This window comes from Ochotona curzoniae, unplaced genomic scaffold (assembly GCF_017591425.1).
Source record: "Ochotona curzoniae isolate NIBS_2020 unplaced genomic scaffold, NIBS_Ocur_1.0 contig_605, whole genome shotgun sequence".
Taxonomy (NCBI): domain Eukaryota; kingdom Metazoa; phylum Chordata; class Mammalia; order Lagomorpha; family Ochotonidae; genus Ochotona; species Ochotona curzoniae.
In genome coordinates, this window is record NW_024466491.1 from 853,284 (window position 1) to 876,068 (window position 22,785).

At 60.2% G+C, this 22,785-nt stretch overlaps 2 protein-coding genes across 7 annotated transcripts; one reads left to right on the forward strand and one right to left on the reverse strand.

The window, feature by feature from the left end:
* Positions 1–602: 602 nt before the first annotated feature.
* Positions 603–10,868, forward strand: HOOK2 (hook microtubule tethering protein 2). Of its 6 annotated transcripts, XM_040990282.1 has the most exons (23): positions 603–693; positions 1,242–1,327; positions 1,426–1,498; positions 2,576–2,626; positions 2,809–2,941; positions 3,449–3,516; positions 4,304–4,369; positions 4,846–4,926; positions 5,036–5,214; positions 5,304–5,444; positions 5,791–5,806; positions 5,879–5,992; positions 6,195–6,305; positions 6,406–6,493; positions 6,624–6,693; positions 7,123–7,260; positions 7,579–7,666; positions 7,900–7,931; positions 9,005–9,093; positions 9,196–9,299; positions 9,473–9,586; positions 10,278–10,349; positions 10,478–10,868. In XM_040990282.1, the coding sequence occupies exons 1-23, from the start codon at positions 649–651 to the stop codon at positions 10,634–10,636; spliced, it is 2,118 nt and encodes a 705-aa protein (XP_040846216.1). In that variant the 5' UTR covers positions 603–648; the 3' UTR covers positions 10,637–10,868. The 6 variants fall into 6 exon arrangements, with proteins under 6 accessions (XP_040846216.1, XP_040846211.1, XP_040846212.1 ...); XM_040990277.1 differs by having other exon boundaries at positions 5,791–5,992; positions 7,579–7,687; XM_040990278.1 differs by having other exon boundaries at positions 5,791–5,992; positions 7,579–7,672.
* A 4,567-nt stretch (positions 10,869–15,435) lies between these two features.
* BEST2 (bestrophin 2) lies at positions 15,436–18,767 on the reverse strand. Its single transcript, XM_040990166.1, has 9 exons — positions 18,616–18,767; positions 18,425–18,519; positions 17,619–17,852; positions 17,349–17,503; positions 16,982–17,059; positions 16,648–16,800; positions 16,447–16,527; positions 16,161–16,315; positions 15,436–15,886 (listed from the first exon to the last, which is right to left on the reverse strand). The coding sequence occupies exons 1-9, from the start codon at positions 18,765–18,767 to the stop codon at positions 15,436–15,438; spliced, it is 1,554 nt and encodes a 517-aa protein (XP_040846100.1).
* Between the last annotated feature and the right edge of the window lie 4,018 nt (positions 18,768–22,785).

Sequence of the window (22,785 nt, forward strand, 5' to 3'; positions counted from 1 at the left end):
AGGGAGGCAGCGACGGGCCCAACAGGTTCCGTCTCATTCCTGCCCCACCTCTCACTTCCTGGGTGCCCGCCCTGGGCTGCACAGGGTGAACCCCATGGCCTCCAAGTGGAGTGCCTGGGTGAGCCAGAAGCCTTAGGTTGGCACTGGGTGGGGGGGACACCAGGGGATCTCAGGCGGGAGTAGCCCCCTCCCCGACTCCAGTGTCCACCTCAGGACCCAGACGTGCAGGGCAGCAGGCCACACGCACAGCCACAGTGGGTCCTGGGTGCCCAGGCTAGGTAGGCGGGTATGGACGCCAGGCGCCGGGTGTCTAGGGGGAGGAACCCCCCAAGATCCAGGCTGCAGGGCACACGTCGCTGTCCATCAGCCTGGACCTGCGTCTTGGCGTGTCCCCGCCTCCCCCCGCTGGTTCGGCTGGCTCACACTGACCCCTAGTGACCAGCGCGCTGCCCGGCTGCCCGGATCCAAGATGGCGGGGCCGGCGTCGCTCACGTGCTCCGGCGGAGGGCGGGGCCTGCGCCGAGGGGGGCGGCGCTCTAGGCCGAGCGGGAGGTCGGGGTTGCGGGCGGCTCGGTGGTTGGCAGAGGCGGACGCGCGGCTGCTGCGCGCGGGGGGCTCGTTGTCCCGCGTGGGATCCGATGAGGAGCCATGAGCGTGGACAAGGCCGAGCTGTGCGGGCCTCTGCTCACCTGGGTAGGTCGTGTGTGGGGGGGGGAGGCGGGGCTGGGAACAGGTGTGCACCCCCTCCCCTCCCCCCGCAGCTCCGGTTTGTCCACTCAGGGTCAGGGCCTCCCGGCCTTGGTGGGATGGAGGGAGCTGGAAGGTGGAGGAAGGAGGTGGACGGGGAGGGGGGTCCTCGGCCTCCACCTGGGCCCCTGCGGACGTTGGACTCTGCTCAGACCACCCCCCCACACACACACACACCCCATCACGTGGCAGGTGTGCGTGGAACAGGTGAGGGCCCGCCCTCCCTGGCCGTGGGCACAGGTGAGCTGGCCGAGTCACGTGGTGCCCGGGAGGCTCAGGTGACTCACTCCCCGGTGATGCATCCTGGACTTTAGTAGAGGGGCAGGACGGAGGTGCATGGAAGCCACTGGCCGGTCCAGCAACAGGTCCTCGTGCATCCGTCCACCCTTCCTGCCAAACTGGGCTAAGGGCGAGGGTCCCCCCCACATGTCCCCCCTCTCCCCCGGGGAGCCTGACTTTTACCTTTTCCGTTTTCCCTCCCCACCCCTCGGCAGTTACAGACTTTCCAACTTCCATGCCCCTGTGCCAGCGCCCTGGACCTGAGCAGTGGCCTGGCCATCGCCCACGTGCTGAATCAGATGTGAGCTGGAGGGGTGGGAGGGAAGGAAGGAGGAGGACTCCCCTCTCCCCACCCCCCAGGGGTCACCCAGCCAGCTCATCCTCCCACCTCGTCCCCAGAGACCCCTCCTGGTTCAACGAGTCATGGCTCCAGGGCATCACGGAGGACCCAGATCCCAACTGGAGGCTGAAGGTGATGACCGCTGGACACGTACCCAGGGACACACACGCGGAAGGAGTATTTCTTACGCAGCAGTTTAGCACCCACTCTGGGTAGCCCTTATTCTAATGGTCTGGGGGAAATGCTTCGTATACAAATCAAACAATGACTCGGTGGCTAAAATGCTCCCGTTACAAGGACCGGGATCCCACGTGGGTGCCAGTTTGTGTCCCGGCTGCTCCACTTCCCATCCAGCTCCCTGCCTGTGGCCTGGGAAAGCAGTGGAGGACGGCCCAAAGCCTTGGGACTTTGCACGCAACATGGGAGGTGCGGAGGAGGCTCCTGGCTCCTGGCTTCAGCTCAGCTTAGCTCTGGCTGTTGTGGTCACTGGCGGAGTGAACCAGTGGGTGGAAGACCTTCTCTTTGTCTCTCCCTCCCTCTGTAAATCTGCCTTTCCAATAAAAATGAATAAATTTAAAAATAATAAGTTGATCTGTAAAAATTATATATATTTTCCCCCTAAGATTTATTCATTTCCTTGAAAGACAGAGTTACAAAGACAGGGAGAGACAGAAAGATCTTCCATCCTCTGGCTCACTCCATTTGGCCTCAACGGCTGGAGCTGAGCCCATCCAAAGCCAGGAGCCAGGAGCCTCTTCCGGGTCTCCCACACAGATGCAGAGTCCCAAGGCTTTGGGCCGTCCTCCACTGCTTTCCCAGGCCACAGGCAGAGAGCTAGATGGGAAGTGGAGCTGCCGGGACTTGAACCGGTGCACACAGGGTTACCTGCAATGCCACAGCAGCAGAGGTGGGTGGGCAGTGACCAGGGCCGTGAGAGAGGGAGAGCGAGGTGGGTGGGCTCTTGAGTGGCCCTGATTCCCGGGTGTGACGGGGAAGCCCTTTATCCAGCGGGGCAGAGCTGCTGAGTGTAGGCTGCGCTGTGGGTACCGAGGTCCAGAGAGCTAGAGGAAGGGCAAGGAGGTGTTGGGGATGACGTGACGGGCCCGGCAATCTGTGGTGTGTGTGTGTGTGTGTGTGTGTGTGTCTGTGGCTGGGATCTGTCCTGCCCCCGGGGGTCCCTCCTACACAGCCGCTTGCCCGTCCCCCTAGGTCCGCAATCTCAAAACCATCCTGCAGAGCGTGGTGGATTACTCCCAGGCTGTGAGTTAGCGCTAAGGGGCTTCTGGCGGGTGGGCTGGGCTGGGCTGCACTGGGCTGGGCTGGGCTGGGCTGCGCTGGGCTGGGCTGGGTTGCACTGGACTGCACTGGGCTGGGCTGGGTAGAAGGTGGCGGGTCCAGGAGCCCCAGGCACTCCCTCCTCCCGCCCTGCCTGACCCTCTCAGGTTTTGGGGCATCCTGTGTCGGAGCTGCACCTGCCGGATGTAAACCTCATCGGGGAGTTCTCGGATCCGGCGGAGCTTGGCAAATTGCTGCAGCTGGTGCTGGGCTGTGCCATCAGCTGTGAGAGAAAGCAGGGTATGGTGGGAGCACTGGCATCCGGGTGGTTTGAGGGAGCCCCGAGACTTCTCCTAGTTGCCCTGTGTCTCATTCTCACCCTACCCCCCCCCATTTCAGTCCCTACATCTTCCAGTCTCCACCCCCTGGCTCTCAGTCTCCACCCCCTGGCTCAGTCTCCACCCCCTGGCTCTCAGTCTCCGCCCCCTGGCTCTCAGTCTCCGCCCCCTGGCTCTCAGTCTCCACCCCCTAGGTCTCAGTCTCCACCCCTGGCTCTCAGTCTCCACCCCCTAGGTCTCAGTCTCCACCCCCGGGCTCTCAGTCTCCACCCCCTAGGTCTCAGTCTCCACCCCCTGGCTCTCAGTCTCCACCCCCTAGGTCTCAGTCTCCACCCCCTGGCTCTCAGTCTCCACCCCCTAGGTCTCAGTCTCCACCCCCTGGCTCTCAGTCTCCACCCCCTGGCTCTAGTCTCCACCCCCTGGCTCTAGTCTCCACCCCCTGGCTCTCAGTCTCCGCCCTTCCCCCCAGAGCATATCCAGAGGATCATGACCTTGGAGGAGTCCGTGCAGCACGTGGTGATGGAAGCAATCCAGGAGGTGTGTAAGGGCTGGGGAGGGCAGGCGCCCGGCATGGCGATGGGGGTGGCATCGGGGGCGGGGACGGGGAGCCGGCTGTTGACTGCTGCTTCCAGGGCAGAGGTATCTGGGCACTGCCTGGAAGTCAGCTGGCCTGCCAGCTCTGTCTCATGTGTCTGCCAGCTGCCAGCCACACTCCGGCAGGCCTGTCCGACTGCTCCTGCTGGAGGAGCCGGAGGTCATGGGCCAGCCCCTCCGGTTATCTCACAGAGCGGCCCTGGGTTGGCGAGTGCTGTGGCATGGCAGGTTCAGCTTGCAGTCCTCAGCAGAACACTAGTTCTCTGCTGACACACCTGGGAAGGCAGCTAAGGATAGCCCAAGTGGTTGGGCCCCTGCACGCACGTGGGGACCTGGATGGAGCTCCTGGCTCCTGGCTTCAGATTGTATCAGCTACAGCCATTGTCTCTCTTCTGTATAACTGTGCCTTTCAAGAAAAAAAAAACAAATCTTCAATTTTGAAAAAGATCTATTTGTTTGAAATCCGGAGTTTACAGAGAGAGATCTTGTATGTGCTAGTTCATTCCCTAACTGACTACAGTGACCCAGGCTGAAGCCGGCAGCCGGGAGCTTCCAGGTCGCCCTGTGGCTGTAGAGGCCAGCCGCCCTAGCAGGGAGCCGGAGCACAAGTGGAGCCGCTGGGACAAGAACCTGTGCCCCTCTGAGATGCTGGCACTGGAGCGTAGTGGGTTCAGCCACCCCCCCCCCAGATGCAGCTCCTTCAACAGCCCGTCCTCTCGGCCCCCCGCAGCTCATGACAAAGGATACCCCCCCAGACTCCCTGTCCTCAGACACCTATGGCAACTTTGATACCCAGGTGAGGGATGCAAAATTGCCCACTAAATGCCAGAACTGGGTTGGGTATGCAGATGACCCTCGCTCCCTATCCTAGAGGGTCCCAGGGTGCCCACGCCACCCGTCTCTCCCAGGCTGTAGGGATCCTGGCCATCCCAATATGTGATAGCCCCTCAGTCCCGTGGCCTGACCCCCCCTCAGTCCCGTGGCCTGACCCCCCCTCAGTCCCGTGGCCTGACCCCCCCTCAGTCCCGTGGCCTGACCCCCCCTCAGTCCCGTGGCCTGTCCCCCTCAGTCCCGTGGCCTGTCCCCCCTCAGTCCCGTGGCCTGCCCCCCTCAGTCCCGTGGCCTGTCCCCCTCAGTCCCGTGGCCTGTCCCCCCTCAGTCCCGTGGCCTGCCCCCCTCAGTCCCGTGGCCTGTCCCCCCTCAGTCCCGTGGCCTGTCCCCCCTCAGTCCCGTGGCCTGTGCCCCCTCAGTCCCGTGGCCTGTCCCCCTCAGTCCCGTAGGTATTACTTTCTGAGTGAGGAAGCCGAGGAGGGGGACGACCTGCGGCAGCATTGTCTGGACCTGGAACGGCAGGTAGGGCCGGCCCAGGGGTGGGACGAGTTGGGGCCGCATCCACAGGTGCTCCCAGGGGTCTCGGGCACCTGCGCAGTACATCTTCTGAGTCTCCCCCCACCTCCCGCAGCTCATGCTGCTGTCAGAGGAGAAGCAAAACCTAGCACAGGAGAACGCTGCGCTGCGGGAGCGTGCGGGCCGGCCTGCGGCGGAGGCGACGGAGAGCCCCCAGGGTGCACCAAGCATCACCAATAAAAAATTGCTACTGTTGCAGTCACAGCTGGAACAGCTGCAAGAGGAGAACTTCAGGTGCCAGCTCACGGGGGGTGTGGACTGGCGGGGGAGATGTCCCCGTGGGGTGGCCAGAACAGGCCCTGCCTGCACGCACCCCATTCCAGGCTGGAGAGCGGCCGGGAAGACGAACGCCTGCGCTGCGCCACGTTGGAGCGGGAAGTGGCCGAGCTGCAGCAGCGGAACCAGGCGCTGACCAGCCTGGCCCAGGAGGCCCAGGCCCTGAAGGATGAGATAGATGAGCTTAGGTGAGCGACAGGCGCCCTGGAAGCCCCTGTGTCATCCACAGATTCCCAAGGAACCCCCTCAATGCTCCCCAGAACCCCAACATACTCGCTATGTCCCCTCATTGCCCTCTTCTGTACCCATCGTGTCCTGGGGTTCCCTCTAGACACCCCCGTGTGTCACACTCCCCATTTGTTCTTTGTGTACCGCCCCTCCCCTCCAGCAAACACAAGAGTCCCCCTTTCCCCCACAAGGCTCTCTGTGTCCCCAGGAAGGCGTCCTTCCGTCCCAGGATCTGAACCCTCCCCGCAACACCAGGCATTGAGCTAATTCCTTTCCCACTTGTCCTCTGCCTGGTCCCTCCCCCAGGCAGACCTCCGAGAGAGCTGGGCAGCTGGAGGCCACCCTGAACAGCTGCCGGCGCCGTCTCGGGGAGCTGCGGGAGCTGCGGCGGCAGGTGCGGCAGCTGGAGGAGCTCAACGCGGGCCACGCGGAGCGCACGCGGCAGCTGGAGGAGGAGCTGCGCCGGGCAGGCTCCCTGCGCGCCCAACTGGAGGCTCAGAGGCGGCAGGTGCAGAGGGCGGGTCCTGGGGAGGTGTCCTGAATCGGGGATTTGGGGAGGAGGGGGAACTGGGCGCGCTTTGTGTGCGCCCGCAGCCCCTCCCAGGTTTGCGTAGACCACTGCCTTGTCTGGCCTCGTAAGCACCCCCTCTTTCCTCCTGCGGCACCTTCCACCCCAGCCCCGCCTCCTGTCATCTCCTCTTGGGGTTCAGTTGCAGGAAGTTCAAGGCCAACGACAGGAGGAGGCCATGAAGGCGGAGAAGTGGGTCTTTGAGTACCGAAACCTGGAGGAAAAGTTGGAGTCGGTGACGAAGGAGAAGGAGGTGAGACGGAGGTCCCCTTCCCGCTGCAACCGCATCCTAGGGGGTCCCCCTCCTCTCCCCAGCCTAGAGGGGGCTAGCTCTTCTGTCCTTGTCCCTGCAGCGGCTGCTGGCCGAACGGGACTCCTTGCGAGAGGCCAACGAGGAGCTGCGCTGCGCTCAGCTGCAGCCACGGGGCTTGACGCAGGCCGGTGAGCTGCACGCCCCTTGGAAGGGGGCGGCGTGGGTGGGTGCGTGGGGGTGGGGTAGCGGGGAGAGCCACCCGCAGAGGTGACCCCTGGAAAGGGGCCCCTACCCGAAGCCTTCCTTTGCATTCCTCAGACTCCTCCTTGAACTCTACATCTCCAGCAATGGAGAATTTAGCAGCGGAGATCCTGCCCGCCGAGCTCAGGTGTGCTGAAGGTGGGGGACGGGCATGCGTGCTTGTGTGTGTGTGTGTGTGTGAGAGAGAGAGAGAGAGAGACTGGCCAAGTGGCCCCACCCAAGCCTGCCCCCTACGCTCACCTCCCCAGTTCTGGCTGGGCTGCTATCCTAACTCGGGACCCTGCAGGATCCATCCTGAATAGACAAATTAGATCCGACCCACCTGCTTAAAAAGCCTACACCCCACCCCTCACACACTTGCATCTCAGGCCCTAGAGTCCAACCTTACCCTTGGCCCCGCTCCGGAGTCTGAGCCCTGGCTGGCTCTTCCTCTGTCCAGTCCCCCCGGGGTCTGGCTGGTCAGTCCCTGGCTGCTGGGGCGCCCCTGGCTGCGCTGCCCCGTCCCTTCCCAGCACCCCCAGTCCTGCTCACTCCTCCCCACGTCGTCGGGCGGCAGGGAGACGCTCCTGCGGCTCCAGCTGGAGAACAAGAGACTGTGCCAGCAGGAGGCGGCCGACCGCGAGCGGCAGGAGGAGCTGCAGCGCCACTTGGAGGAGGCCAACCGTGCACGCCATGGGCTGGAGGCGCAGCAGAGGTGAGCGTGGCGGGGTGCAAGGTTGTGGGCGTGGCAGGGTGCAAGGTGGTGGGCGTGGAGGGGTGCAAGGTGGTGGGCGTGGAGGGGTGCAAGGTGGTGGGCGTGGAGGGGTGCAGGTGGTGGGCGAGGAGGGGGTGCAGGTGGTGGGGAGGAGGGGGTGCAGGTGGTGGGCGTGGCGGGGTGCAGGTGGTGGGCGTGGAGGGGTGCAGGTGGTGGGCAAGGAGGTGGTGCAGGTGGTGGGCGAGGAGGGGGTGCAGGTGGTGGGCGTGGAGGGGCTAGGCGCCATCCCAGCCTCCTGAGCGTCCTGGGCCCTGGCAGGCTGAGCCAGCAGCAGGTGGCCGAGCTGCGGGCCCAGGTGGAGGAGCTGCAGAGGAGCCTGCAGGAGCAGGGCAGCAAAGCCGAGGAAGTGAGTGTCTCCCCTCGCCCTGCGCCCCTCCCTCGCCACCCCTCCTTCAGTAACACTACTTTCTCTGTCCTCCCCACCCCCCCACCCCGCTGCCCGCTGCCCGCTGCCTGGGGGCAGACCATTGTAAGTAAAGCCAGATAGGGTGACACCCAACCCATGTCATAGGGAGGTGGGGTTTCAGATCTTGGGGGCTTCCCCCCCCACAACTCACCTTCTAAATTTTCATCCTTCAGTCCCTGCTGAAGAGGAAGCTGGAGGAACACCTGTAAGTCACAGGGCAGCGGGGAGGGGAGCGCAGCCCCAGCACAGGTGTGGGAGAGTGGTGGGGGGCTCCGGAGGAGTTGCTGAAGGCAGGCGAGGGGGTCAGCCCAGGCACAGAGCCGTTCCGGCAGGGGTCCGGTAGGCTGAGAAGATGGAGATGGGTTCGCGTCTGGACACACCCCAGCACTTTTAAATTCACAAAGATGTCTTTTAAAGATGTGTTTCTTTGAAAGGCAGAGTTCCGGGTGGGTGGGCGGGGGGTGGGGAAGAGCGAGATGGGAAGATGTTCCGTTTCCCCGATTCACTCCTCAAATGGCTGCAAAGGCCAAAGCTGAGCTGATCCGAAGCCAGGAGCCAGGAGCTTCTTCAGGGTCTCCCAGGCGGGTGCTGGAGGGCCAGCTCCATTAGTAAGCCCAGCCTTGGCTATTGTCCTGGAAGTTTAGTAGACAAACTCAGAGGTTCTTACACATCGCCGCCGGGCCAGGACGGCTCAATTGGAAACCCTCCATCAGCAAGTGCCTACATCCTGTAGGGATGCTGGTTCGCAACAAGAGAAAAAAAAAATTCACATATCCAAGGCACAAATAGTCTCAACTTGGGGGAGTATTGTCAACACTTTGTGTTTGAGTGTTAGAGAGGGGCAGAGAGACGGGAAGATCTTCCATCTGCTGGTTCACTCCCCAGAGGGCGGCAATGGCTTGCTGCTGCATCCCCAGAGCCCATGGCAGGGAGCTGGGAGCCAGGAGCTTCTCCTGGGTCTCCCACGTGGGTGCAAGGATCCATGCACTTGGGCCAGCCTCTGATGCTTTCCCGGGTTCATTGGCAGGGGGAGCTGGATGGGAAGTGAAGCAGCCGGGACTCGAACCAGCATCTGTGTGGGATGCCGGTGTTGCAGGCATTGTCTTAACTCCATGCACCACCACCAACTTCGTCCCCGCGTTTGCTTTTGCCACAGACGTTGACTTTGCTGGCTAGGGCTAGGGGCGGCATGCAGGGTGGTGGCTGCTGGGGCCGGGGGGCACACAGCCGACCTCCAAGGTGGTGGCCCCACCGTGCCCACCCCCCCTCCACCCACAGGCAAAAGCTGCACGAGGCGGACCTGGAACTGCAGCAGAAGCGGGAGTACATGGAAGAGCTGGAGCCGCCCTCCGCAGCGGACAGCAGCAGTGAGCGAGCTGGGGACAGTGGTGGGAGGGCGGAACCCTGTGGGTGGGTGGGTGGGTGGGATGGCATGGCATGCATCCGCGTCCCCCGCATCTCCCCCGCAGCCGCCCGGCGCCTCGAGGAGCTCCAGCAGAGCCTGCAGAAGAAGGACGCGGACTTGCGGGCCATGGAGGAGCGCTACCGCCGCTACGTGGACAAGGCGCGTGCGGTGAGGACCCCCCCACCCACCCAGAGGCCACGCGGATTCCTCACCCCGCTCCCAGCCGCCCTATGCACGCCTGCCTGCAACATGTGGCCCAGGGCTTCCAAGGCCAAGATTACCTGAATTGAACCCCCTACCACCACCACCACCACCTCATCCCCACCATCCCCACCCCGCAGGTCATGCAGAGCCAGGAAACTAAGCCACGAGTAGCGCCTGCCGGGGCACCCCCAGAACTGCACACCCTGAGGTCGCAGCTGCGGGACCAGGAGGTCCGCATCCGGCACCTGGAGGTGGGGGGTCCCTGACTGCCGCGCATTGCCCCTTCTTCCCTGTTCTCTCCTGATATTCAGGCCCCTGCTTTTTTGTTTGTTTTTTAAGATTTTTTGGGGGGGCGGGGTGGTGGTTGGCATCATGGTATAGGGTGTTGAACTGAGGCAGTAGCGGCAACTCATGGGCATGGGTTCAAGTCCTGGCTGCTCCAGTCTCGATCCAGCTCCCCGCCCGTGCGCCTGGGAGGCAACAGGTGATGGTTTAAGTGCTTGGGTTCCCACACTCAACATTGAGAGACCCACAAGAAGCTCCCGGCTTCCGATCAGACCAGTCCGGCTTTGGTCCTATAAGTTCATTGTCATAGTGAAAGCAGCTTTACAAAAAAAAAAAAAAAAAAAAGTTTTTCTCTGAAAGGCAGAGTTTTCGAGAGAGAGAGAGGCAGTGGTCTTTCCCAAATGCCTTCAGCAGCCAGGGTGTGTGTGTGGCGGGGTTAGCGAGGGACAAGCTGAAGCCAGGATCCAGGCACTCCATCCAGGCCTCCCACGCGGGTGCAGGAGCCCAGGCACCTGAGCCGTCCTCGGTTGCTTTCCCAGGCCCACGAGCGGGGTGCTGGGTGGGAAGTGGAGCTGCCAGGATTGGAACCGGAGCTCCGATGTGGGCTGCTGGCTTCCCCCGCCGCACCGGGGCCTCTGAGTATCACCTCCTTGCCAGATGGACTATGAGAAAAGCCGGAGCCAGCGGGAACAGGAGGAGAAGCTGCTGATCAACGCCTGGTACAACATGGTGAGTCGTGAGGTCACTGTAAGAGGGAGGAGGGGAGCTCGGCTGACCTCTGACCCTTGCCATCCCTTCCCTCCATCTCTCCCTCCATCTCCCTCCCTCCTTCCTTCCCTCTCTCCCTCCATCTACAGGGTATGGCCCTGCAGCAGCGAGCCGGGGAGGAGCGAGCCCCTGCCCACGCCCAGTCCTTCCTGGCCCAGCAGCGCCTGGCCACCAACGCTCGCCGCGGACCCCTGGGACGCCTGGGGTCTCTGAGCCTTCGCCCGGCAGCCAGCGCCGACAAACATTGACAGAAGGCCCTTGGCCCCGGGGCCTGGCTCCCACCCCAGCATGTGCTGGGCAGCCTCTGGCCTGGGCCAGTTCATCTGTGACTCTTGACCTTGGCACTCCCGAGATTGGGGTGCCGGGGCTGGGCAGGTGGCAGTGATCTGATCACGTCCTGAACTTTTTTTTCTCTCTCTGGAGCTTACGTGCCGCTGGGGAGCGTGTGATTTTTATATTTGAGATTAATAAAGACTTTTTAAGCAGAGAAGTGGAGCTGCGGGCAGGCTGCGCAAAGCCCTGATAATGCCTGTGTAAGCGGCTGGTAACGCCCAGTGCGCGCCCAGAGTCCTGTTTGTGTGTGTCATGGTGCTTATGTTTGTTTGTTTTTATTAAGATTTATTTATTTTAATTGGAAAGTCAGATTTACACAGGAGAGACAGAGAGAAGGATCTTCCATCCACTGTTTACTCCCCAAGCGGCCACAACAACCCAAGTTGAGCTGCTCTGAAGCCAGGAGCCAGGAGCCTCTTCCAGGTCTCCCTCACAGGTGCAGGGTCCCCAAGGCTTTGGGCCGTCCTCCACTGCTTTCCCAGACCACAGATAGGGAGCTGGATGGGAAGTGGAGCAGCCAGGACACGAACTGGTATCCATATGGGATCCTGGTGCACTCAAGGCAAAGACTTTAACCACTAGAGTACTGTTTCAGCCCCCACCTCATTTAAAAATATATACATTTATTTTTATTGGGAAAATCAAGCTTAGAGAAGAGACAAAGATCTCCCATCTGCTGGTTCACTATCCAAATGGCTGCAGTGGCTAGAGCTGAGCTAATGTGAAGCAAGGAGCTTCGCTGGGTGTCGCAGACCAGCAGCGACACTACCTACGAGGCACACTCTTGAGGGTCTGGGAAACAGGATCTGCAACTGGACCCCTTATTGCAAAAAGCGACTGCCTTGATAACCCTTCTCCGCTGCTTTTCTCCCTGTTCTCCACCAATCACTTCTCCCCGAGGGTCCACTTGGCGCTACCTGATAGGCCGGTAGCAATGACATCATCGCAGCGAGGGTATCAGCCTATCCCCACGACTTCCTGTTTACCTGCTGGCGAGACCAACCCCGCCTCCTGGCCCTGGGCCAGCCGCCATCTTGCGACAACCCTTCCTATTCATGGGGGCCGCTCGGGCGCCCCGCTCTCCCCACACCTGGGGTCTCCCACACAGTTGCAGGGCCATTCTCTATTGCTTTCCCAGGCCACAAGCAGGAGCTGGATGGGAAGTGGAACAGCCGGGATAAGAACCGGCAACCCACTTGGTGTCGGAATCCATCCAACAGGATAGCTGTGACAGCGGAAGCCTGTGGGATCCTGTTGACAGGAGGTTCCAGGAAAAAGGAGGCAGAGGGCCTCGCCCCCACAGTGCACGCTTGCCCTCAGGCTTGCGAACATCTGTGCTCTGTCCAGTCAGTTAACCAAGGACAGACAGCACGCCTTACGTATTCCCTGTTTCAATGATGCTTTGGCCACATTGTCTTGTTAGCCTCCTTGAACTCGCTGCTCCCAGACACGATCTGGGTTGTGTCTGAACTATTGTCTTCCTGAGTGTATAAGAACTATAACCCTTAGGAGAATCAAGATGGCAGAATAGGGTAAGGACACGTTTAAACGGAGAAACATCAGCCCGTGTGAAGCAGAGAGGGCACATTCCAGGAAATAGGAGAGGACAGACCAACAGCAGAGGGGTACCTGGAGACTGACAGACACGGGAAAGCAGCGGGCACAACGGTGTGATGTTGCGATGACCGATACCCCAGTGGCATTCAGCTAGCGGGCGATCTGAACTCCACCAGCAGCTGGGTGGGCAGGGGTGTTCAATGGGAGCTCAGGAGGTGAACCCAGACAGGTGGTGCAAGAACAGGGTGGATTTCGCAGCCCAGTCTGCCTGCTAGAGCCATAGCGGACACCATTTTGTTTAAGGAGGCAAAGGGCATGGAACAGAACCTGCGCATGCTCTGAGCTGGGAGTGAACTCATCTCTGGCTCAGTGAACTACAGTAACGTGGCATCCTACAGGTTCCACCCAGGATAGGTCCGGGTAGCCCTCAGACCTGACGGCCAGCAGATCAAGAACTCTAGCAGTGGCACATCGGGCACCATTCTGTACAGCGTGGAAAGACTTTAAGACTGCAGGGACAACAGTGAGCCACGCGTGCGCTCAGCTGGGCGTGAACTCACAGAGCTCAGTGCATTGCACTGGTCCCACAGGGAAAATAATACTGACTGTAGCATCATACAGGTCGAAATAGGTCCGTGTGGCCCTCAGACCTAACAGCCAACAGGTTCTGGCAAGATCAGCTTTTCTATAACAACCTGGCTATCTAGGACACGTGGTGTTTCCCTAATCCTGGGACCTGCTCCAACCGGAAGTGGGAGAAAGGTTGTACAGACAACGGTGCAGCCTCAGCACAGCATCACAGGAGGTGGAGAGTGGTGAGCCAAGAGCTGGGGTTACAGAGACCATGGCGGAAATCTAACATAAGAACCCAGACCTGGAACTCACTGGAAAGAGTGGTACAAGTGACTGCAAACAAAGAGCCATGTACCAACAGCAATGAGTAAAATCGAACTGTAGACCTGTGGGTGTCAGAGCTTAGAAACCTGCCCCAAGGAGAAGACTCTGCTAACCAGAAGTACAATGACCAAGAGCAAAAGAAGAGACAAAGGCACCAAGGAATATTACCAAAAACTCCCCTGCAAAGTAGCAAAAGTCTTTTGTAAACCTCGGAGTTAACTCAAGAATACATTAAGAAAATGGGGGATACAGAATTCAAAACACTCGTTATAAAGCTTCTTATCAACAATGAGAAGCACAGAAAGCAGGAGTTGAATTTGAGGAAAATGTCACACAGGAAATGAATCAATTGAAAGCTGATCTAGCAGAAATGAAGAATACAGTGGAGCAAATTAAAAGCACAGCGGAGAGTCTCCAAAATGGAATGAAGGAAGCAGAAGAAAGAATCTTAAAATTAGAAGATATTTCCTGTCCCCAGGGGGAAACAAACAAAAAGCTGGAAGCAGAGCCGGGTTAAGCTAACAAAAAAGTATTTAAGAACTGAAAGACACTATTAAAAGGTCAAATAGAAGAGTTATGGGAGTCCCAGAAGGTGCAGAAAGAGAAGCTGGGATTAAAGGTGTATTCGATGAAATAATACAGGAAAATTACCCTAATCTAGAGAAAGAATTGGGAAACAACATCCAGGAGTGGCACAGAAGTCCCAACAGGGTTAACCAAAAAGCGAACTTCACCGCAACACATGATAATCAAGTTCTCTTCAATTAAACATAAGGAAAAGATCATTGGGCCTGGCGCCATGGCCGAACAACAAAAGTCCTCACCTTGAATGAGTCAGGATCCCCTATGGGCGCCGGTTCTAATCCCGGCTGCTCCACTTCCCATCCAGCTCCCTGCTTGTGGCCTGGGAAAGCAGTGGAGGACGGCCCAAAGCCTTGGGGACCCTGCACCTGTGAGGGAGACCTGGAAGAGGCTCCTGGCTCCTGCCTTCAGATCAGCTCAGCTCTAACCATTGTGGTCACTTGGGGAGTGAATCATCGGACGGAAGATCTTCCTCTCTGTTTCTCCTCCTCTCTGTATATTTAAAGATTTATTTATTTTCATTACAAAGTCAGATATACAGAGAGGAGGAGAGGCAGAGAGGAAGATCTTCTGTCCGATGGTTCACTCCCCAAGTGAGCGCAGCAGCCGGTGCTGCACCGATCCAAAGCCAGGAGCCAGGAACTTCCTCTAGGTCTCCCACGCGGGTGCAGGATCCCAAGGCTTTGGGCCGTCCTCCACTGCTTTCCCAGGCCACAAGCAGGGAGCTGGATGGGAAGTGGAGCAGCCACGATTAGAACCAGCGCCCATATGGGATCCTGACTCATTCAAGGCGAGGACTTTAGCTGCTAAGCCACGCCTCCGGGCCCAAAAAATAAACATATTTTTAAATGAAGGTAAGTTCATTTTGGTGCAAAGAAGTTGGAATCCAAGCTTTTTTTTTTTTTTTTGTGATGCATAATGTCCATCCATGAACTTTTTGAGGCTCCTGCCTATTTCTGTGTCTTACATATGAGACACGGAGCCTCCTGGACTCAGGCAGACCCTCAGATATGTGGAAACTGGATGTCAGCAACATCTTCACGCACTATGCTTGTTTTTAAAAAGATTTATTCAATTTCTTTGAAAGGTAGTGTAGAGAGAGGGAATTAGAGATTGCACAGCCCACTGGCTCACTCCCCACACGAGAGCTGGGCTCGGCTGAAGTCGGGCGCTTCGTCCCAGGGGGTCCCAGGACTTGGGCCAGGCCGTGCAGCTCTTCCAGGTACCATGAGCAGGGAGCTGGATCAGAAGTGGAGTGACCGGGATTCAAACCGGTACCCATAAGGACGCTGGCGTTGCAGACGGCAGCTTCACCCGCTGTGACGCAGCACTGCCTCCCCCCTCCTCTTCCCATAGTGGTGGCTTTTGAAGCAGCATGGAAGTGAGCAGCCGTATCAGCCTCAGAGAGGGCACACGCATTGGATGTGAGACAGGGTACAGAATTGAAGCGGCAGCTCGAGGCGTGGGGTGCCAGGGGTGGGTGAGGAACATGGCAGGTGCAAACACGCAGAGGTGAGGAGGCCTGTGGGGACAGGGCGCCCCGGAGTGGCTCGTGCGGGAGGTATGCACGTCCAGGAAGGCTTAGCGCATCCGCTAGCTCACCACGCGCGAGTCCATCACCCACGCGCTTATTGAGTTCCCGTGGGAGACCGTGTCTGTCCCCTTCTCCCCCAGGTTCTCACGGTAGAGTCTCCTCTTCTTCTCCAATAGGGCTGGGCAGCCAGGGTGGCGCAGGTCCCCGGGACCCGGGAATGGCCACGGAGGTGAAAGGTTCCACACCGGATCCGGGAATAGAAGGAGCAAGGGACTCTGCAGGCGCGGCAGGTTCAGGTTCCGCCTCGCGCGGGCCGGACTCGAGCAGCAGTGGGTCCCCGTGGTGGCTGCACTCGGGGCACGAGCCTTCGGGGCCTCCGCCGCCGGCGCACGTGCAGCTGGCCGTGGTGGACGCCTCGGAGACGCAGCTGTTCTTACGGCGCAGCAGGGACAGGCGTCTCCCGAGCAGGCCGCCCCCGGCCAAGCCTGCACCCGCGCCCGCGGGCAGGAGCCGCTGCAGCAAATCTCCGTGCGCCTCTCCCAGCGGTCCATCCGCGCCGTCCAGCCGCTGGATCTGCATGTCCTCTTTGGCCAGCCTGCGGGGAGCGCACAGCCCCCCGTGGGGGAGAGGGGGACAGTCAGCAGGGAGATCTCCCCGGGATCCTATTGTCCCCCCAATTCCCCGCCACTCCCCAAGCTGTCCTCGGAGACCCTCACTCCAGAAAGCCTGGCTGCAGCTCTCAGATTTTGCACCTGGCCGCTCCATCTCCAGACCCTTCAGGGACCTTAAGGCCGGTCCACCTGCCCACCTGCCCAGGTACATCTGGCCCCCCCATCCCATCCCATCCCCTTCCCGCCGCGGGGGCTCACGTGATGTCGAAGGTGGAGCCCTGGAAGGAAGGCACGTGCTGGAGGAAGGCGGTGGCCGCCGTGTAGGGCGCGCGCGCCTCGGCCGCATCCCAATACAGGTCCTTCTCCAACACCGCTAGGTCATCGTACATCTCGTCCACCGCCAACATGGACACCTGCGGATGTTGACATGCTGGGGCCGGGCCGGGGGGAGGGGGGGTGCATGCCCTTCCCGGGTAGGAGAGCCACAGCAAGCCAGAGCCGGCGGGGTGGGGTGCGGTGGGGGGTACGCAGGGGTCACACTCACCTGGAAGTTGCGATCGATCAGGAAGTTGGTCTCGAAATCGTCATCGTCCTCCCCAAAGGGATTGATGAGCTGCTCGGCCACCTAGGGATGCGGGGGAGAGGAAGAGGGAGGTGGGACCCCAGAGCCTCCCTCCACCCTGCACCAATTTTCTTGTCCTTATCCACCGTCCCTTCCACCACTCCCCCCATCCCATGCGCGCACCTTGAGCCAGCCCGCGTAAAAGAAGAACTGCAGTAAAGTGAAAATGGGAACGCACAGGTCCAGGTTGTGGTCCTTGTAGCCCTGCGTGGGGTCTAGGAACTGCCGCCCGATGAGGCAAGCCAGGAAGTAGCTGTATACCGCGATGGTCACCACCTGCGGCCGGAGGAGGGAGGAGACCCACCGGGAGGTGAGAGCTCACCCACCTTCAAGGAGAGATGGGCACCGGGGTGGGGCGGGGTGGGGGCGGTCCTAGAGGAACCAGGAGCAGTTCCTGTGACGGGGCAGGAGTCTTTGTGCAGCTTCCCCCAGAGACCCAGTGGTCTGACCAAGTTACCTGAGTGTAGACCAGGGGTACGCTAATCCAGTCGTAGTGGAAGAGCATCCCACACTTGCCCCGGAACACGTTCAGTTCCTGGGAGGATGGGAGAGGGAGACAGGTAGAAATGAGGACACTCCACCAGCAGCTCCTGCGTGCGTGTGTGTGTGTGTGTGTGTGTGTGTGTGGTTAGAGCTTTGAACCTGGCATCCAGGGCACGACCACCTGGTGGGAGTTCGCGTCTGGGAGGACCAGGAGGTTCCAGGGAGTGTTTGGTGATGGGTACACCTGGGGTGGGCTGTCTCCCCTTCCCCTCCAGTGCTGGGGGACAGATGTGGGCCTGGGGGAGGCCAGGCAAGGGAGAGAGAGAGAGAGAGGACCCCACCTCCAGCAGCAGCTTCAGCGCGCTGTTGTCCCGGATACGGCCCTCCCGCCGCGCCTGCGCCGCCAGGTTGGAAAACCAGACGCAAGGGACCCAGTACTTGTTGTAGGACGAGTTCAGATTCTCGAATTTCTTACGTTCGTTGCGCGTCATGAAGCCTTGGAGTGGGCAAGGGTGCGTGAGGGTAGGAGCGGGTTAGCCCGACCCTTCCCGAGATCGGGGGAGTAGGGTGGGCTTCGGGGGTGGGGTGAGGCAGGGCGCTGCGCCCCTCACCTGCTTCCACCACGTGGTCCATGGTGGGGAAGCGCTTGAAGACAGCGGTGCTGACGGAGCGCAGGATGAGCACAGCCGAGAGCCCCGCGTAGCGCATGAGCGTGCGGCGGTAGAGGCGGCCGCGATCGTCGCGCCCGTGCACCGTGCCGGCCACCACGCACATGAGCGCATCTGGCAGAGGCATACACAGGTACTGGTTCCACCAGCGGTGCACCACCAGCGTCACATAGAAACCTGGGGATGGAGTCGGGGGGAGGGGGGGACATCTAGGGTCTGCCTCAGGGACAGGATGACTGCCGTCAGTGTGGTGTCTGTCCCTGGGGCTTGAGGAAATTGGGTCACTCTGGCCACGTGAGATGGGTAGCAGGATCCTAGCAGGTGGAGGTGATGGCGAGGTTCTCTATTACCAGCTCAGGGGTACAGGGAATAATCTGGCTGTGAGGGTGGGGACTGTAAGTGAGGGAGGGGCGTGGCACATCAGGGACCCCTGGGCAGGTTCTCGCAAAATCCACCCAGAAGCTTAGCAGGTGACGGTAACCACCTGGCATCCCATACGGGAGCCACTTTGAATCCTGGCTGCTCTACTTTTCATCCAGCTCCCTGCTGATGAGCCAGGGCAGTCCAAGTGCTTGGGCCCTGCATCCCACCACCCATGTGGGAGACCCGGATGGAGCACCCCGCTGCCCATTTCCACCCGCCCAGCTCTAGCTGTTGTGGTGGTCATTTTGGGGGAGTGAACAAGTGGATGGAGGCTTCGGAGAAGGGGGCAGGGGGCTGGCATTCAAGGGGCCTGGCAGTGCACCCACCGAGCACGAAGGATACGGGGATGAGGCTGGCGTACTGGTCGCAGTAAATGACTAGCTTCTCGAAGTAACGTTTCTGTTGTTCGGTGAACAGAAAGCTGCGCGGGGAGAGCTGGTGGTCAGGGGGCACCCCCCCACACACACACACCACACCCTCACACGCAGTGCCCACCTGCCTCCACTCCCAGCCTCACCGGTAGGCAGCGCTCAGCGCCATGTACAGCCCCAGGAAACAGAGCAGCTCTCGCCACAGCAGCTTGTAGATGCTACCACGCCACAGCAGCAGCAGCTTGGAGAAGCCTCCGAAGCGGGCGTTGGCTACCCGAGCCGTGTAGGTCACGGTCATCGCTGCTGGCTGCTGGGGACTGGCGGGGGGTCGGTGGGGGGCAGGTGTGGACCTGAACCCTAGGGTCTTGGTGGAGATGGGAGGGGGGTGGAAGGGAGGAGTAGGGTTAAAGAAGGGGGGCGTTGGTGGGGAGCGGGATAAGAGAAGCTCAAGACTGGGATTAGGGGCTGGGTATGGGGGCAGAGCAGGTGTGGGTGGGGGGATTTGAGGCGGCTCGGGGAGCTGAGCGATGCAGGGGTGGACCTAGGAGGGTGCTGCGCTTGGGCGTACAGTAGTGCAGGTGGGACAAAGCCCACCACCCACCGTTCCCCAGTGCCCTGGCTCACCCTATACCCAAGCCCTGGCCCACTCTATACCCAAGCCCTGGCCCACCCTATACCCAAGCCCTGCCCACCTTCTGGGCTCCCAGACTCCCCAACCACCCACACACACGCCCACTTCTCCCATCTCTCTCCCTGCCTCAGCTCCAGGGGCTGTCCCTTCTCTGGGATTTTTCTACTAGACCTTCAGGCTTTGCCCCATAGCCCGTGGCCCTTCCTTGTCCCAGAAGGCTCAACTGCAAAGGACCCCTTCCCCCAGTGACAGCCTGCAGCTTCCCGCAGGCCCTGCCGCGGCAGCCACCTATGACACACTCCGCAGGTGCTCACAAGAGGGAAGCTCCTGTCTGCTTCCATACCTCCAACATTCCTTTAAAACCTCCCTCAGCCTCCCCAGACTCTGAACATCCCCCACCCCGCTCCAGCCCCTAGCTGTCTCGGTACTCATCTCCCAAGCGAATGTACCTGCTTCTGCTAAAAAACCGCCTTTCTGCAATCTTCCTGGCAACTTCTTCTCAGACCTTTTCTCTGAGTTCTCCCTAAATCTTCCTCCTTCTCTCCCCGCCCGAGGAGGAGATGTCCTTCTTGCATTCCTGTCCCCAGCCCCAGGCAAGACACCCCTCCTCCACCGCCTCCCCCTCCCTGGATCACTGCCCCACCACTCCCAGCTCCAGGGCACCCCCCATCCCCCCCATCTAGTCTTCTCACCTGAGAGGAAGGTAGCAGGTGCAGAGACACTCTCACTCACGGGGACAGAATGGACATGGACGGAATGGGCAGGCCTTGGGTGGGGCTTGGCGAAGTCAGGCTTGGGGCGGGTGGGGGCTGGGGAGTGGGCGTGGGCAGCCCCTCCCTTGGATCCTCAACTGTTGTTTGAAATCTGGCCGGTCTGTCTCCGCCCTGTCTCTTTCCCGGCTCCTCCCTGGATCCCCCCCCCCCCCAACCACCTCCCTACACACAGGTTCAAGGGCTCTGGGACCTACACCTGGGGAAGGGGGAAAGGAAGGAGAGAAGGGGTGTGCGGCAGGGACTGTCCCCAAGTGCAGCCACTTGCCCGGCCATCGCCGAGGCTCCTCCGCAGAGCTCAGCCGGACCAGGTTAGTTCAAGGGGAGCCGAACCGGCCACCGACTGGGCTTCCCTCAACACAGCCTGCAGCAACGACTGTGCAGAAAAAGGGAATCTTGCCTCAAGCCACGCCACCTTAGCAGCACCCATTCCCTCTCTCCCCGCCCTGCTCCAGGTGTGCGGCTCCAAACTGCCACGTGCGATGAAGCAAGGGGAAAGTCCTCGCATTGGGACCTGAATTCCCTTTCAAAGGTCAAACCGCGTCAAGGTCACAGACCTTGCTGGGGGGGGGGTGGCACAGACGCACCCAGGACCCCACACACTGGATGGAGGAAGCGACACCTTCCCTCCACACAGTGGTACAGGTTTCCCAAATCTCTAGGGGACGTGCAGAGGGTGGACCCCAACTTCACCCGATGGCCGCTCATTCTGACACGGCAGCTGGAGTGCAGCGTTCAAATTTGACTCATCAACCGTGGGCCAACGGTGTCCCCTGCCTGGATCCAGCCCCGGTCTCTCCGATCCCTGGATGTGGGAGGCAAGCATCCCCTCTCCTCCCCCCGCCCCTGCATTGCCACAATCACACCGACTTGGGGACATAACCCCTCGTCCCTGCGTCCCTGCGTCTGGCTCCGGATTCCAGACAATGTCCCTTTCTTTGAAGACACACCTATAAAAAAGCGTGTTTTCCCTGTGCAAGTTGGTGCGGGGAGGGTGGAGGCCCACAGGAAGGCGCGCCTTGGGGCGTCCGTGAACCCCCTGTGACCCACCCTTCCTCCGTATGCTCCTCACTTGGCAGTACCCAGCTGGGACTTGGTGTTCCCAGACCGACAACAGGTGTCCTGGCAGCCCCACCCCAGCGTAATTAGGGACTGGGCTGGGCTGCTGGTCACCCTGGGACGTGCGCCTCCGCTGTCCAGCTGCTGGACAGCTCGTAAAACTGGGGTACAGGGGGGACAGTTGGGATGGTGGCTGTGGGGGAAGTCCTCAGATGGGGGTGTGGAAAAGTCAGCTTGAGTTAGTCCCCACTGGTCAGGTGGCGGGACATCTTAACCGCAAGGTGATGACAAACTCTCCTTGGCAGGTGCACTTCTGCACCCCCACACGGAGCCTACGGAGTGTGTCCCCCCCCCCCCAGATAAGCACGGGCTCCCGACCCAGGCTCCCTGTGTTTCCCGGCACCCCCAGAGTTCTCCTGCTAGCTGCGTTCAAGCCACAGTGGCAGGATGTGCCCCCAGGCAGCCCTTTCCTGGGGGAAGTGAAGTGAAAGGGGCTGATTTTGTCCCCTGGGGGTACAGGAGTTGGGGATTGGGCGGAGCAGTTAATCCCATCAGGCTGGCTGAGCCTTTCCGCCCAGGGCGTCCCGTTAATTCCCAAATCACACAGCAGGGAATGAGCTGGGGCCCCCGACGACTGCCTAATCCTGTGCCCCCAGCAGCCTGGGGGCTGGCCGAGGGGGTCGCGGGATTCCCACGCTCCCAGTTCCACCCCCCCCTCAGCGGGCAGGTGCTCCTGCTTCCGTTTTCAGGAGCCCAACAAGGACGGAAGCCTTCCCCCACCCCATTCAGACGCCCTAGGAGCGTTTTCAGGGTCTCTAACACACCCTCCGGGTGGAACACTTCTCGCGTTTCCCCCCAAACTTCCGAGGGCAGAAAAGCTGTGTAGGGCAGGTGCTTGGCACCGGGACACGGGGTCTTTGAGGTGCTGGCACTCCCTGGTGGAGTGTGTGAGTTCTCTGTTCTGTTTCCAATGGGGATATTTCTGCTACTTCCGGTGCTGGCGTGGCGCACGGGTAGTTCGAATCCCGGCTGCCCCACTTCCTTGCTAGCTTCCTGCTAATGGCCTGGGAAAGCAGTGGGGTCTGGCAGAGTCTGGCTCGGGTTCCTGCAGCTACCCAGGGGACCTGGAAGAAGCTCCTGGCTCTTTGTTCCGCGCTGGTCCAGCCCTGGCTATGGTGGGCATTTGGGGAGCAAGCCAATGCAGAAAACATCTTTTTCTTTCTGGGAACTTCTCAAATATATTTTTATTGGAAAGTCAGATTCACAGAAAGATATTTCATTCGCTGGTTCACTCCCCAAGTGGCCACAATGGGGCCAGAGCTGAGTCCATCTAAAGTCAGGAGCCAGGAGCTTCTTCTGGGTCTCCCACGCGGGTGCAGGGTCCCAAGGCTTTGGGCCATCCTCCACTGCTTTCCCAGGCCACAGGCAGGGAGCTGGATGGGAAGTGGAGCTGGCGGGATACAAATGGGCACCCATATGGGATCCTGGAGCATACAAAGCCACTAGGCTACCGTGCCGGGCCAAAAAACATAGAATCTTTAAAAAAAAAAAAAGTGGGACTACAGCATGGTTGCTGAACAGGCTAATCCTCTGCCTTGCAGTACCATTGTCACAGTCACATATGGACACTGGTTCGTGTCCTGGCTGCTCTGCTTCCCATCCAGCCCCTTGCCTGGGAAGCAAGCAGAAGCTCCGGGAGTGAACCAGAGGATGGAAGATCTTCCTGTCTCTTCTTCCCACTGTAAATCTGCCTTTCCGACAAAAATAAATGCCATCTTTTTTTTTTTTTTCTTTCCGTGAGACTTCATTTTTGTTGGGAGGGTGGATCAGATCAACGAAGTGCCCAGCCGGGACAT